At 46.8% G+C, this 14,086-nt stretch overlaps 1 protein-coding gene across 1 annotated transcript in view; it reads left to right on the plus strand.

The window, feature by feature from the left end:
- The window catches only part of LOC132466515 (solute carrier family 12 member 5-like), a 140,285-nt gene extending 127,547 nt beyond the window's left edge, over positions 1 to 12,738 (plus strand). Inside the window, exons 13-24 of the mRNA XM_060063770.1 lie at positions 18 to 353; positions 1,715 to 1,819; positions 2,598 to 2,766; positions 4,263 to 4,458; positions 5,355 to 5,524; positions 6,462 to 6,593; positions 6,968 to 7,075; positions 7,813 to 7,938; positions 9,755 to 9,999; positions 10,192 to 10,206; positions 10,767 to 10,900; positions 12,195 to 12,738. Of these exons, the coding sequence (XP_059919753.1) occupies positions 18 to 353; positions 1,715 to 1,819; positions 2,598 to 2,766; positions 4,263 to 4,458; positions 5,355 to 5,524; positions 6,462 to 6,593; positions 6,968 to 7,075; positions 7,813 to 7,938; positions 9,755 to 9,999; positions 10,192 to 10,206; positions 10,767 to 10,900; positions 12,195 to 12,286 (1,828 nt within the window). The 3' untranslated portion in view covers positions 12,287 to 12,738. The remainder of the gene's footprint in view (positions 1 to 17; positions 354 to 1,714; positions 1,820 to 2,597; positions 2,767 to 4,262; positions 4,459 to 5,354; positions 5,525 to 6,461; positions 6,594 to 6,967; positions 7,076 to 7,812; positions 7,939 to 9,754; positions 10,000 to 10,191; positions 10,207 to 10,766; positions 10,901 to 12,194) is intronic.
- Positions 12,739 to 14,086: the final 1,348 nt, after the last annotated feature.

Consider the following 14,086-nt stretch of genomic DNA (forward strand, 5'->3'; position numbering starts at 1 on the left):
TCTCTCTCTCTCTCTCTCTCTCTCAATCTCTCTCTCTCTCTCTCTCTCTCTCTCTCAATATCTCTCTCTCTCTCTCTCTCTCTCTCTCTCTCTCTCTCTCTCTCTCTCTCTCTCTCTCTCTCTCTCTCTCTCTCCCTCTGTCTCTCTCTCTCCCCCCATCCCCACCACCCGCTCTCTGTCTCTGTCTCTGTCTCTCTCTCCCTCGGTCTCTGTCTCTCTCTCTCTCTCTACAGGGCTTTGTCCTTCCTGGGGATGAGTTTGTGTCTTACGCTCATGTTCCTGTGCTCATGGTACTACGCCATCGTCGCCATGGTGATCGCCGGCTCCATCTACAAGTATATCGAGTTTTCGGGGTGAGTGGAATCAACTCATTGAGAGGGATAGAATCCTGTGTGTGTGTGTGTGTGTGTGTGTGTGTGTGTGTGTGTGTGTGTGTGTGTGTGTGTGTGTGTGTGTGTGTGTGTGTGTGTGTGTGTGTGTGTGTGTGTGTGTGTGTGTGTGTGGTTGTCCGCCTGAGCCACTGTGAGGGGAGAGGTGAAGAGGAGATTACAGCTGTGCTCCTCTTTTAATATGCATCCCATTATGGATTATGACCAAACCAGCGGCTCTAGAGATGGCGTTGTGTGGCCTCTCAACGGGTCCCACAGCGCTGTTTGTCCGTTGTCCCCTGACACCGATGGGCCTGATCCACTCCACAAAGCCAGATTGGACCAAGTGAAACTAATACGTTAGAAGTCGGCAATCAGTCAATTCTCAGGTTTAGTCCAATCCCAGATGCAGAGATGAGAGTAGACCCAGTATAGACAGCGGAGGCTCCGCCCCTCAGCTTCACACCTCACTCTCTGTGTTAAACACATCACGCCAGCTCCCAGCTGACTCCTGTCTGGCCGCAGTAGAAGTTGCTTTTCAGCTCTGCTTTGATGGGCAGCCTGCTGTTAGCAGCCTGCTGCATAGAGCAGCAGGCTGCTCTACTGCGCCAATCTTAATTCAGACCTCAGCTTCCACTTAATGATCTGCAAAAAAAAAAGATTTACATTATTTCCTCCAACACAAAGACTCCATTCACTTATTTGCAGGGGATAAAAGGGAATCATTTCGTGAATTGTTCTGAAAGTTTAAATATTGGTATATTCAATTCATACAATTAGCCTTATATGCAAATAAACCACAGTCAATTAAGCACTGTAAATGCACTGTGTCTTTGCATGTCTTTTGTGTTTATTTAAGTCTCAGGTGACATTTCTTGTGTATCTCTTATAAATTGTATTATTTTACATTATTGCATTGTTGAAGGGAGCATGAGACTCAAGCATGTCATTTTTTTGGCTTTAATTGTCGAGAATATGAAAAATATGCATCTTAAAATTAAAATGATTGTGAAGGCATACAAATTGACTACTGGTCCTCCAAAAAAATATTTGAATATGCCGGTCCTTGCAACAAAAAAGGTTGGGATCCCCATTTCAGAGAGAGAGGTCTTTGTAGGATAACCACAGGTCCACTCATACCACTCATCGTGGGTCTGCTCCTTTTATGTACCAGGCCACACGGAGACTCATCTCCACCGGTTCAGTCCCCTAATACCCTGTCTCTGGTTCATCAAAGCAACAGACCCATCTTTAGTGTGATGAGCGACACCTTGGGGAGTATTGTGATGAGGACTGCAATTCGTATGCAGTGAGGTGATTCCTTGGGTTGCTGTGTGGTTGGGCAGGGCGGAGAAGGAGTGGGGAGACGGGATACGTGGCCTGTCACTCAGTGCCGCCCGATACGCTCTGATGAGGCTTGAGGAGGGACCCCCACACACTAAGAACTGGAGGTATGACGCACACACACATACACACACACACACACACACACACACACACACACACACACACACACACACACACACACACACACACACACACACACACACACACAAATTAACACATGAACACACAGCCATGAATGCACACATACACGCTGTGGAGCGCTAACACATGCTAACGCACAAGGACATATACAAACAAACGCATTTGTGCAAACACACTGAAAGACACACTGATATGGACACACATTCACACACACAACATTAGTAGATTCTACACAGACGGAACAAGCAACACACCTTGTTCTCCGAGCAAGGATCTAATTAACATGGAAATGAGCTGCGTATCTTTGCACGTTCAGCCCCTCCATTAAAGGCAGTTCTCCCTGTAAGCTAGTCAGGCTGCTAGCTACCAGCAGTCTGCGTTTGCACATCAACACCTGAACCCCCCTGCTTGTCCTCCTCTTGTCTATCTGTCCCCCTCTTCATTCCTCCAAATAGAACTTGGACTTCTTTTTTGCTGGCTTAATTCCCCCCCTCTCGGCTTCTCTTGTCGTGGTACCAAACTGCCCCCCCCCCTCTTTATGTACTGTGTTTCTCCTCTGTCTCTCTCTCTCTCTCTGTCTCTGTCTCTGTCTCTGTCTCTCTCTCTCGCTCCCTCTCTCTCTCTCTCTCTCTCTCTCTCTCTCTCTCTCTCTCTCTCTCTCTCTCTCTCTCTCTCTCTCTCTCTCTGTCTCTGTCTCTGTCTCTGTCTCTCTCTCTCTCCCCCCCCCCCCCTGTCTCCTAGGCCCCAGCTGCTGGTGCTGGTGAGTATGGACGGGGAGCAGAACGTGGAGCAGCCCCGACTCCTCTCCCTCACCAACCAGCTGAAAGCGGGCAAGGGCCTCACCATCGTTGGCACGGCCCTGGAGGGCACCTACCTGCTGAACCACGAACAGGCCCAGCGCGCTGAGCAGGTATCAAGCCCCCCCCCCCCCGCTAGGGCCCCCACGGGGTAGGCTAGGCAACGCGCTCTTAAGCTACCAAAGGTACACGTCTCGGGCCCCCACCATGTAGGCCTGGCAACAGGAATCCGGGGTTCCAATGCGCCCTATGCTATAGTATCCCCAGGTCATCCTCTTTCTTCTCCAACTCACTGTCCTCAATCTCTTCACTGTCCTGATCACAAGGGCACACAAAGCCCAGACTAAATAATATATGTATGTATATACATAAAGTAGTGCTGTCAAGCGATTAAAATATTTAATCACGATTAATCACATTAATGTCATAGTTAACTCCCGATTAATCGCAATTATTTTTTCTATGCTAAATATCCCTTGATTTCTTTGTCCCATACATTTTTCTCATTTGAATGCTCTTATCAACATGGAGAAGTGCATCGGCTTGCCTTGTGCAAATGTTTTTTTATTGACAACAACATTGGCATATACTGATCAAAACAGGACGATACAAAAAAAAAGCCTATAGTGCAATCAAACGATGAACATACAAACATACTGGCTTGAACATAGAAGTCAGACTACTGCTTCTTTGTTTTGAGCCAAAGATTTTTTTTTTTTTATAATAATTAAAAAATAAATAAATTGGGTTAATCGCGCGATAAAAATATTAACGCCGTTAAAATTGGTTTGCGTTAACGCCGTTAATAACGCGTTTAACTGACAGCACTAATATAAAGAAAACCCTAACATCAGAAACCCAGAGATACATTTTCCCCAACAACAATACTTGTGTGCTTACCAAGGGAAGCATGAAACACAACAGGATCAATCCATTAGTTTAAAGGAAAAGCACACATCAGAATCCTAGAGATACCTTTGAGAGTGATGGATCCAATCAAGGGACAACTAAACAGTATGTCTTCTTAAGATTATCTTTATAGATAATGACAGATTGCGTGTCATCTGGGTGGCTCTGCCAGACAGCTGTTGCTGGGGTGAGGAGCACAGAGGAGCACGCGGTGCAGGTGTGATGGGGCTTGTGACTCTATATGTGTAAGGTCTGCCATGGAGTAATAATAGAAAATAATGAAGTCTGGACCACCAAGTGTGTCATTTCTATGTTCAAAGTCAAAGTTCCCTCTGAGAAAGAGTTCTTCCAAATTCCAACAATGAATCTACCTCCAGTCAGAGGATCTAAAGTTTAAGAGATGAAGAAGCTGAAGGATATCGCATCCCCCATGGAGCTATCGATTGGAACGTCCCTGGAGGGTGGTGTGAAATATGAAACACCGTTCTCCCTGCCTCCCTTCAACTGACCCATGACACCCTGGTTCAAATTGGATCATTGCAGCGCGCAAATTAGATTTAATCTCATCAAATCAATCCAGCGTAATCAAATCAACGCGGGCCTCGTTGTGTCAGCATTTCGTGCGCTTACAACAAGCCCATCATACACACCTTCTGCCTTCAGTTCTCCAGCGCTGTGGTAACCCTCCCGATTCCCCTAGGCCCTGCATAAGCTGATGGAGACAGAGAAGGTGAAGGGCTTCTGCCTGGCCACCGTGTCCTCCAACCTGCGCGACGCCACCTCCCACCTGATCCAGTCCAGCGGCCTGGGCGGGCTGAAGCACAACGCGGTGCTGGTCAGCTGGCCCCGCAACTGGAAGCAGGCCGACGAGAAGCAGACCTGGAGGAACTTTGTCGGTGGGTGACCCTCCCCCCCCCCCCCCCCCTCCCCCATGCAGTACAAAGAGACAGAAAGGGAAGGCTCTGTCCTGTGTTCTGTAGCTCATAGTACATATGACACAGGCTCAGCTCTGGCGTTGGTTCTTATTGCTGGCTTCAGGTAACACCTGATCCCTGCCACTTGCTGAGGGGCTGACCTCCTGCTTTGTACTGCTTTAGACACGGGGAATTATGGATAGAAAGGCAGATGGTGTATGGTAAAGAGCAGTGGATTTGAGGTTATTATGATTGGTGGTACCTGAGTAGCCCCGGTGTCCCAAACCAACACAGGGTAGCTGAGACATGCTCAAAGGTCAAAGGTCACCGGGGTTAACGGAGCCAGCCTTCCTGCACACACCTGCCTCTTTGAACACAACAAGGCATACAGACGGTTGGCTAACTAGCCGACTGCTATTCATCCTCTACTGCAACCCCCTACTCTTTGTTTAACATCTGTGTTTGTCACAAATTACAAATTTTTAAAAAAACGATTTATCTCTGGCCATATTCCTAATACGTTCCCTAATCCCTACATAGTACATTATACATCATATTATATTATATTATCCAGTACATTATAAGGGAATAAATTAGGCAGGGCATAGAGGCACTAGGGACGCTAATTATCATTAAGCTCACGTATGGTTGATGAACAGGTGAATCAACGAGAATGCAAACCTCGATGCATCACGGTGCATGGTGCGGAAATGGTGTACTTCCACAGGATGTACAATGCTATGGTTCCTATTCTCCCATGGCTTCAACATAATGCCTTGCTCCCTGCTGCTCTCCAACAATGCCTTGCTCCCCGGTGCTTTCCCACAATGCCTTGCTCCCCGGTGCTTTCCCATAATGCCTTGCTCCCTGCGGTGCAGAGCTGGTGCGGGAGACCACAGCGGCCAGCCTGGCCCTGCTGGTGCCTAAGAACATCGCCGCCTTCCCGTCCAATGGCGAGCGCTTCAGCGAGGGCCACATCGACGTGTGGTGGATCGTCCACGACGGCGGCATGCTGATGCTGCTGCCCTTCCTCCTCCGCCAGCACAAGGTGAGGAGGCACAGATAGACGCACACATAAACACACACAGGCCTAGACACACACGCACACACATAGACACACACACACACACACAGGCATAGAAACACACACACCTAGACACACGTGCATAGATGCACACTCACATAGACACATTCAAACACATACACATACACACGGATATACACACATACAAATAGCCACACATACATAAAGACACACATATATACACTCATACACAAAGACACATAGGCATACAGTTCACACACAGACACACATCCACATAGACGCACAGATACACATCCACATAGACACACATCCACATATATACACACACATAGAGACACACATACACAAAGAGGCACAATCGTATAGACACAAACACAAATCGTCACACGCATAGACAAACATATATACACACACACATTTTGACATACAAACCTATACACATGTATATAGACACACACACACACACACACACACGCACACACACATAGACACACATGAAAAAAGACAAATACATGAAAGACAAACATACATATAGACACACATACACATCGACACACACATGTAGACACACACACACCTATACAGTAGATACATACACATATACACACACACACAAAAAGACATACACATTTAGACCCACACATATAGATATACAACCATATAAACACACATATATTGACACTCGCACATAGACACACAAAGATAGACACACAGACATACATATCGACACACACACATTATGACATACATACAGCCTACTGTGTATGCAGACACATACAGCCAGCCTGCTGTGTATATCTGTATGCATACAAGGCCTACTCTCTTCTAGACACCCATTTGCCCCCCTACACTTCACTACACTACACAAGAGCTCTGCATGTTTAAATCATTACCCCTGGCTCTCATCTGACCCTGCCTGCGCCCACATGTTGGTCCACAGGTGTGGAGGAAATGCAAGATGCGCATCTTCACCGTGGCCCAGCTCGACGACAACAGCATCCAGATGAAGAAGGACCTGACCACCTTCCTGTACCACCTCCGTATTGACGCCATGGTTGAAGTGGTGGAGATGGTAGGGCCACTGCCTAAAGCTGTTCCATATGACCAGATATATCGGGGGACGAGAGAACAATGTCTTCCAATAGAGATCTCCCTCTATCGTTCCTATGACTGATGATTACTTTATGGGAGTATCCACCTGCCCTCTATAACCCGCATACACATACAGGCCGAGGAACCATATAATTTGTTATTTTGATCAAAGTCTACTTTATTTGATCTTGTCATACCTCCGGGAGCAGACCACCATATTCTATCTGACACCTTGTGATTTAATAATTCAAACAAGGTGGTTCCATGAGGAAGAACATGATAAAGACAATGTGTTCACATGCATGCTGAGTAAAATTGCTCATCATGCTAATAATTTGATTTTTTTTCCCCAAGCATGACAGCGATATCTCGGCCTACACCTACGAGAAGACCCTGGTCATGGAGCAGCGCTCCCAGATCCTCAAGCAGATCAACCTGTCCAAGAACGAGCGGGAGAGAGAGGTAGAACAGGTTTTGAGTTTAATACTGAATCAAAATGAAAATGGATTTAGCTCCTTGCAGATGTGTGTGTCGATATGTGATGATCCACGGCACATCTACCAACCTCCCCACTGAACAGCAGGTCCACCGTGAGAAATGTAAACCTACCCGAGATCGCCTGTGGGCTAAACTCGGAAGCGCACTAAACATACACAGGCTTAATTGGGAAAACCTGGATCGGAAAAAATGACGAATATTCTCAGGCAATCCCAAGAGACCCCTGTACAATACGGGCTCTGAGGTCCACGGAAACACAGACAAATGGTTACGCCATTGTCAAAGGAGGGGCTAGGAAGCTGAGCACTCCAATCTAACCCAATAGACTTAGCTGATAACCTCCTCCCGACCAGGTTTGGTTGACAGCATAAGTCACCATGGTGATACAGCGACGCTAAAATAGAGCGACTTTCATGTCACAGCTTACCCTGGCTTTGAGCGCAACATACCTCGCTAACCCGCTAATCGAGGTTTGTGGTATTCCCCACTGGACCGCTGAGTCAATACTTCACAACAATCATGATGTCATTATCTTCAGTTGTTCGTTTGTTGTTTCTTACCTTACTTACGTTAAACCAGAAAAACTTGCAATTTCAATCCATCGTAGATCCATTGATACTTGAGTTGAGGCCAACTCAGTATTTGAGCCAATCAAAAGCCTCCTTTCAGAACTCACTCTCTCTGTTCTGTCCCCATCTCAGATCCAGAGCATCACTGACTCGTCCCGTGGCTCCATCCGCCGCAAGAACCCTGCTGCCGTGACAACCCAGCTCAGCGTGACCGAGGACCAACCAGGAGCCAGCAAGGAGGAGAAGCCAGAGGAGGAGGTCAGCCAGACAGACACACAGGCAGACAGACAGACGACAGGCAGGCAGACCAGCAGCAGACAGACAGACAGGCCGACAGACCAACTAACAGACAGACAGACAGAAAGTCAGACAAATCATGACTATTGAGCTCTACATGAGGTCTAAACCCACCAGACTATACAACATGAGGTCTAAACCCACCTGACTATACAACATTGAGGTCTGAACCCACCACACTATACAACATGAGGTCTAAACCAGACGACACAACATGAGGTCTAAACCCACCAGACTGTACAACATGAGGTCTAAACCAGACTATACAACATGAGGTCTAAACCCACCAGACTATACAACATGAGGCCTAAACCCACCAGACTATACAACATGAGGTCTAAACCAGACTATACAACATGAGGTCTAAACCCACCAGACTATACAACATGAGGTCTAAACCAGACTATACAACATGAGGTCTAAACCCACCAGACTGTACAACATGAGGTCTAAACCAGACTATACAACATGAGGTCTAAACCCACCAGTCTATACAACATGAGGCCTAAACCCACCAGACTATACAACATGAGGTCTAAACCAGACTATACAACATGAGGCCTAAACCCACCACACTATACAACATGAGGTCTAAACCAGACTATACAACATGAGGTCTAAACCCACCAGACTGTACAACATGAGGTCTAAACCAGACTATACAACATGAGGTCTAAACCCACCAGACTATACAACATGAGGCCTAAACCCACCAGACTATACAACATGAGGTCTAAACCAGACTATACAACATGAGGCCTAAACCCACCACACTATACAACATGAGGTCTAAACCAGACTATACAACATGAGGTCTAAACCCACCAGACTGTACAACATGAGGTCTAAACCAGACTATACAACATGAGGTCTAAACCAGACTATACAACATGAGGTCTAAACCCACCAGACTGTACAACATGAGGTCTAAACCCACCAGACTATACAACATTGAGGTCTGAACCCACCAGACTATACAACATGAGGTCTAAACCCACCAGACTATACAACATTGAGGTCTGAACCCACCAGACTATACAACATGAGGTCTAAACCCACCAGACTATACAACATTGAGGTCTGAACCCACCAGACTATACAACATGAGGTCTAAACCAGACTATACAACATGAGGCCTAAACCCACCAGACTATACAACATGAGGTCTAAACCCACCAGACTATACAACATTGAGGTCTGAACCCACCAGACTATACAACATGAGGCCTAAACCAGACTATACAACATGAGGCCTAAACCAGACTTTGCAACATGAGGTCTAAACCCACCAGACTATCCAACATGAGGTCTGAACCCACCAGACTGTACAACATGAGGTCTAAACCAGACTGTACAACATGAGGTCTAAACCAGACTATACAACATGAGGTCTAAACCCACCAGACTGTCCAACATGAGGTCTGAACCCACCAGACTAACTGCACCATGGTAACAGCAGCCCCCTCCTCCCCCTCCCTCTCCTCTCACATCGTGCTTCCTGTAACCTCTTCATGTTTACCTGTAACTCCGGTCCTGTCTCTGAACTGTCATCGATTATGTCCCCACTTTACGTGTGTGTGTGTGTGTGTGTGTGTGTGTGTGTGTGTGTGAGCCTGTGCGTGTATGAACAAACATGATTGTGTGCGTGTGTTTGTGCATGTGTGTGTGCGCATTCGTGTGTGTGTGTGTGTGTGTGTGTGTTTGTGTGTGCAACCTCACCTGGGTTTCTCGGGCTGCGTCCCACTCGCTCTCATCCCCCCCCCCCCCCCCATCGTAGTCAACGCCGGCCTCTCCTCCCGTCTCCCCCCCGCCCCCCGCCCCCTCCGACCAGGTGCAGCTCATCCATGACACCACCACCCCGGCCAGCCCGGCCACGCCCGCCACCCCGCTCACCCCCGAGGCCGTGCAGAGCCCCGGCCAGCAGGTGCAGATGACCTGGAGTGAGAAGAGTGACGGGGAGCCCGCCAAGCCCCCGGGAGCCGCCACCCCCGAAGGAATCAAAGACATCTTCAACATGAAGCCGTGAGTCCCCTCCCCTCCCCCCCTCCACTTGTCCGTCTTCTGACTGGTTGGTGATACATCATGATTACAATGTTCAGAACACGAAAGGAAACGTGATCGTCGTCAGTCTCAGAAATGCAGGCACGTCCAGCAATACGACCAAGGTGTGTCAGCACTCACCTCCCTGTCTCTCTGTCCCTGTCCGCGCTGCAGGGAGTGGGAGAACCTGTGAGTATCAGTCTCTCTCCGGAGCTCGGCCACGTCCCACCTCCATCCACATCCCACCTCCGTCCACATCCCACCTCCATCCACATCCCACCTCCATCCACATCCCACACAGCCACCCCCACAGTCACAGTGCACACTACTGAGAGTCATTTACACACAACACTTGCATGTTTACTGCTAGCAAACACAAAATCGACCTTGAAAGCAATATGCGATATGAAATGTTACATAATGCTATTATTTGTGTATATGGTTATTATATCAATATAATACACAAGGAAAAATAAGTACACTGAGGCGAATATTTTAGACCCCTTATTTAGGACCCACCGCAAACTCATCCTTAATGAGGTCTACGTAGATCTCTATGTAGAGAGAGTGAGCTGGACTGCCACCGCACCCCCCAGTGTTCCTACCCACAGCACGGTAACATCAAGAACCCATCCAGGGAAAGAGTCTCACTTGTTCCGATCAGCCGTCCACTTGCCATTCTGCATCAGGATTTCCGGTTTTCCGTTCTTCCGATCGCTCTCGACCGCTATGATTCTTTTGTTCCTCAGGAACCAGTCCAATGTGCGTCGCATGCACACCGCGCTCCGGCTGAACGAGGTGATACTGAAGAAGTCGTCCGAGGCCAAGCTGGTGCTGCTCAACATGCCCGGACCCCCCAAGAACCGCAGCGGGGACGAGAACTGTATCCTTGGTCAAAGCGCCGCACAACGCGAGCATGGCCCACTAATGCCCCGCTAACCTCCTCTTATTAACAGGATCATAGGAAAAAGGTTGTGGAGTCATTTGATTGTTATCCCCGGAGGTGCTGAGCACAGTCTCCACAATCACACTGATTGGAATTAAATGTTATCTGTTTTAAATTGAATGGAAATAAATTAAAATTGTACAACACCGTAGAAGACAGCACATTACTCAGTACAGTACGTACACTATGACAGTACAATATGAAAGTACACTATGACAGAACACTATGACAGAACAGTGTGACAGTACACTATGACACTGACAGTACACTATGACAGTGCACTATGACAGTACACTATGACACTATGACACCACACTATGACACTACAGTATGAAAATATGACAGTACACTATGACACTGACAGTACACTATGACAGTATGACACTACACTATGACACTACACTATGACACTGACAGTACACTATGACAGTATGATACTACACTATGACACTACACCATGACACTATGACAGTACACTATGACACTATGACAGTATGATACTACACTATGACACTACACTATGACAGTATGATACTACACTATGACACTATGACAGTATGATTACTACACTATGACACTACATTATGAGTCACTATGACAGTATGATACTACACTATGACACTACACTATGACAGTATGATACTACACTATGACACTGACAGTACACTATGACAGTATGACACTACACTATGACACTACACTATGACACTGACAGTACACTATGACAGTATGATACTACACTATGACACTACACCATGACACTATGACAGTACACTATGACACTATGACAGTATGATACTACACTATGACACTACACTATGACAGTATGATACTACACTATGACACTATGACAGTATGATTACTACACTATGACACTACATTATGAGTCACTATGACAGTATGATACTACACTATGACACTACACTATGACAGTATGATACTACACTATGACACTACACCACGACACTATGACAGTACACTATGACAGTATGATACTACACTATGACACTACACCATGACACTATGACAGTACACTATGACAGTATGATACTACACTATGACACTACACTATGACACGATGACAGTATGATACTACACTATGACACTACACCATGACACTATGACAGTACACTATGACAGTATGATGGCTGTTCAGCAGTTCAGCAGTCCCATGGCTGCTGAACTGAATCTCCTGAGCCTCTGGTTTGATCTTTAACCCTTTCCCTCCAAGATATGGAGTTCCTGGAGGTCCTCACGGAGGGCCTCAACCGGGTCCTCCTGGTCCGCGGCGGCGGGCGCGAGGTCATCACCATCTACTCTTGAGAGGGTGGTCCCTCCATCCCCCCTCCTCTCCCCCCGAACTCCCTCCCCATCTGCCATGCCTTCCCAAATTCCCAAAAAAAAATTTCTGAGTCATTCACGGTCACACAGACTTGTTTTTCTGTTTGTTTGTGTGATCACCCCTCCCTCATGTTGACCTGATGCCAGCGCAGCTTCAGAAGCCCCTCCCCCCTTCTATTCCCCGCTGTAGACCCGTCAGCTAGAGAAACATTGTTCCTCATCCCCTTTAGAATCATCTAGACACCATCTAGAGCACACTCCTAAATCAACATGTGTTTGATCTTGAAGCTTGTTTCTTTAGCTGTTTGCATCTTGTCGTTCATTGATGTGTTTATTTATTCAATGATCCGGAGCAGTGGAGCTCACCTGTCTGTAGTGGAGCTCACCTGTCTGTGGTGGTCTGTGGTGGAGCTCACCTGTCTGGTGGAGCTCACCTGTCTGTGGTGGAGCTCACCTGTCTGTGGTGGAGCTCACCTGTCTGGTGGAGCTCACCTGTCTGTGGTGGTCTGTGGTCGCGTTGTCCCTCCACCTCACGGTTAGCTCTTCTGTTGTGATTTTGATTCTTTGCTAGTATGTTTGCTAGCCTCCTGAGCCCGGAGGGGGGGGAGGGGGGGGGGGGGTCCGGCTGCCATGATGATGATGATTTCAGCGCATGGAGATTGTGGGATATTACGCTCTGACTCTAGCATGGAAAAGGTGCTGTACTTCCCGCAATATTCCAGTCTTTTGGTTATTATTGATGTTTATTATATATAAAAAAATATGTATAATATATGTATCAATATATATTCTACACACTTTTTGACATTATCATCAGCACGGACTCACCCCCCTGTCCTCACCCCCCCGTCTCCATTGTCTCCTTCCTCACATCCGTAGTGGCTATTCACCCCCATGGCCACTGATAGTGCCAAAAAACAACAACAACCACCAACAACAAGGCTAGCTTGGTCTTTATAGAGATTGACGTGACTAAACTGTGAATTACTGGGGTCTATGGAGGAGAAGTGGTGGTCTGACAGCAGCGGCTGGGGGGGAACACGTCTATACATTCGGGGGCAGAGATCGTCATATAGTCAGATGCCAGCAGACAAAGTCTGCCGCCCCCTCCCCCCCTCTCTGATCCGCCCCTGGGCCGCGGTGTGGATCACTGTAAATAACGCTCCGACAAGTCCTTCTGAGTGTCGTATCCTATGTGACAAAAAAAGTTGAAGTACATAAGCTTCAAGCTTGGAAACCTTTAGGCCACGCTCTCTCTGGGGGACGGCCTGACCACCACTTTGATTTGGGACTGGCTTGGGGCGTGTATCACCATGGTAACTGTCACTGTCACCCTTTGACGAGAGCTACACTGCACTCACTGTCTGCCACTGTGCAAAAAGTGACATTTTTAACGGTCCCATCGAGTTCATTGAGTGAACTTTAAATGTGTTATTTTTTCATCTAGAGAAGAATATATGTATTTGTTATGTTTATAGACAGAGGTGAAACATATTTATGAAATAGTTCTATATCATTTAGATAATCACTTCAATATTAACTTAGTTACTTTTGCCAAACTTAGATGTTATATGTGCCATATCAAAGTATTTTTCAAAGATAACTACTATACAAATTATATTCATCAAATTGAGGAGAGGAAAGTGAGCTCAATGCCAATTTGTCTACATTGAATATAGAAAAAAGGATAACACTAAGTTAGTAAGACACCCTATTAGAACATCAATATGCATTGGTTCATTTTTTATAGGGTGTGACTTGTAGTATACTTGTATCTTTTGA

The sequence above is a fragment of the Gadus macrocephalus genome, chromosome 1 (genome assembly GCF_031168955.1).
Source record: "Gadus macrocephalus chromosome 1, ASM3116895v1".
Taxonomy (NCBI): domain Eukaryota; kingdom Metazoa; phylum Chordata; class Actinopteri; order Gadiformes; family Gadidae; genus Gadus; species Gadus macrocephalus.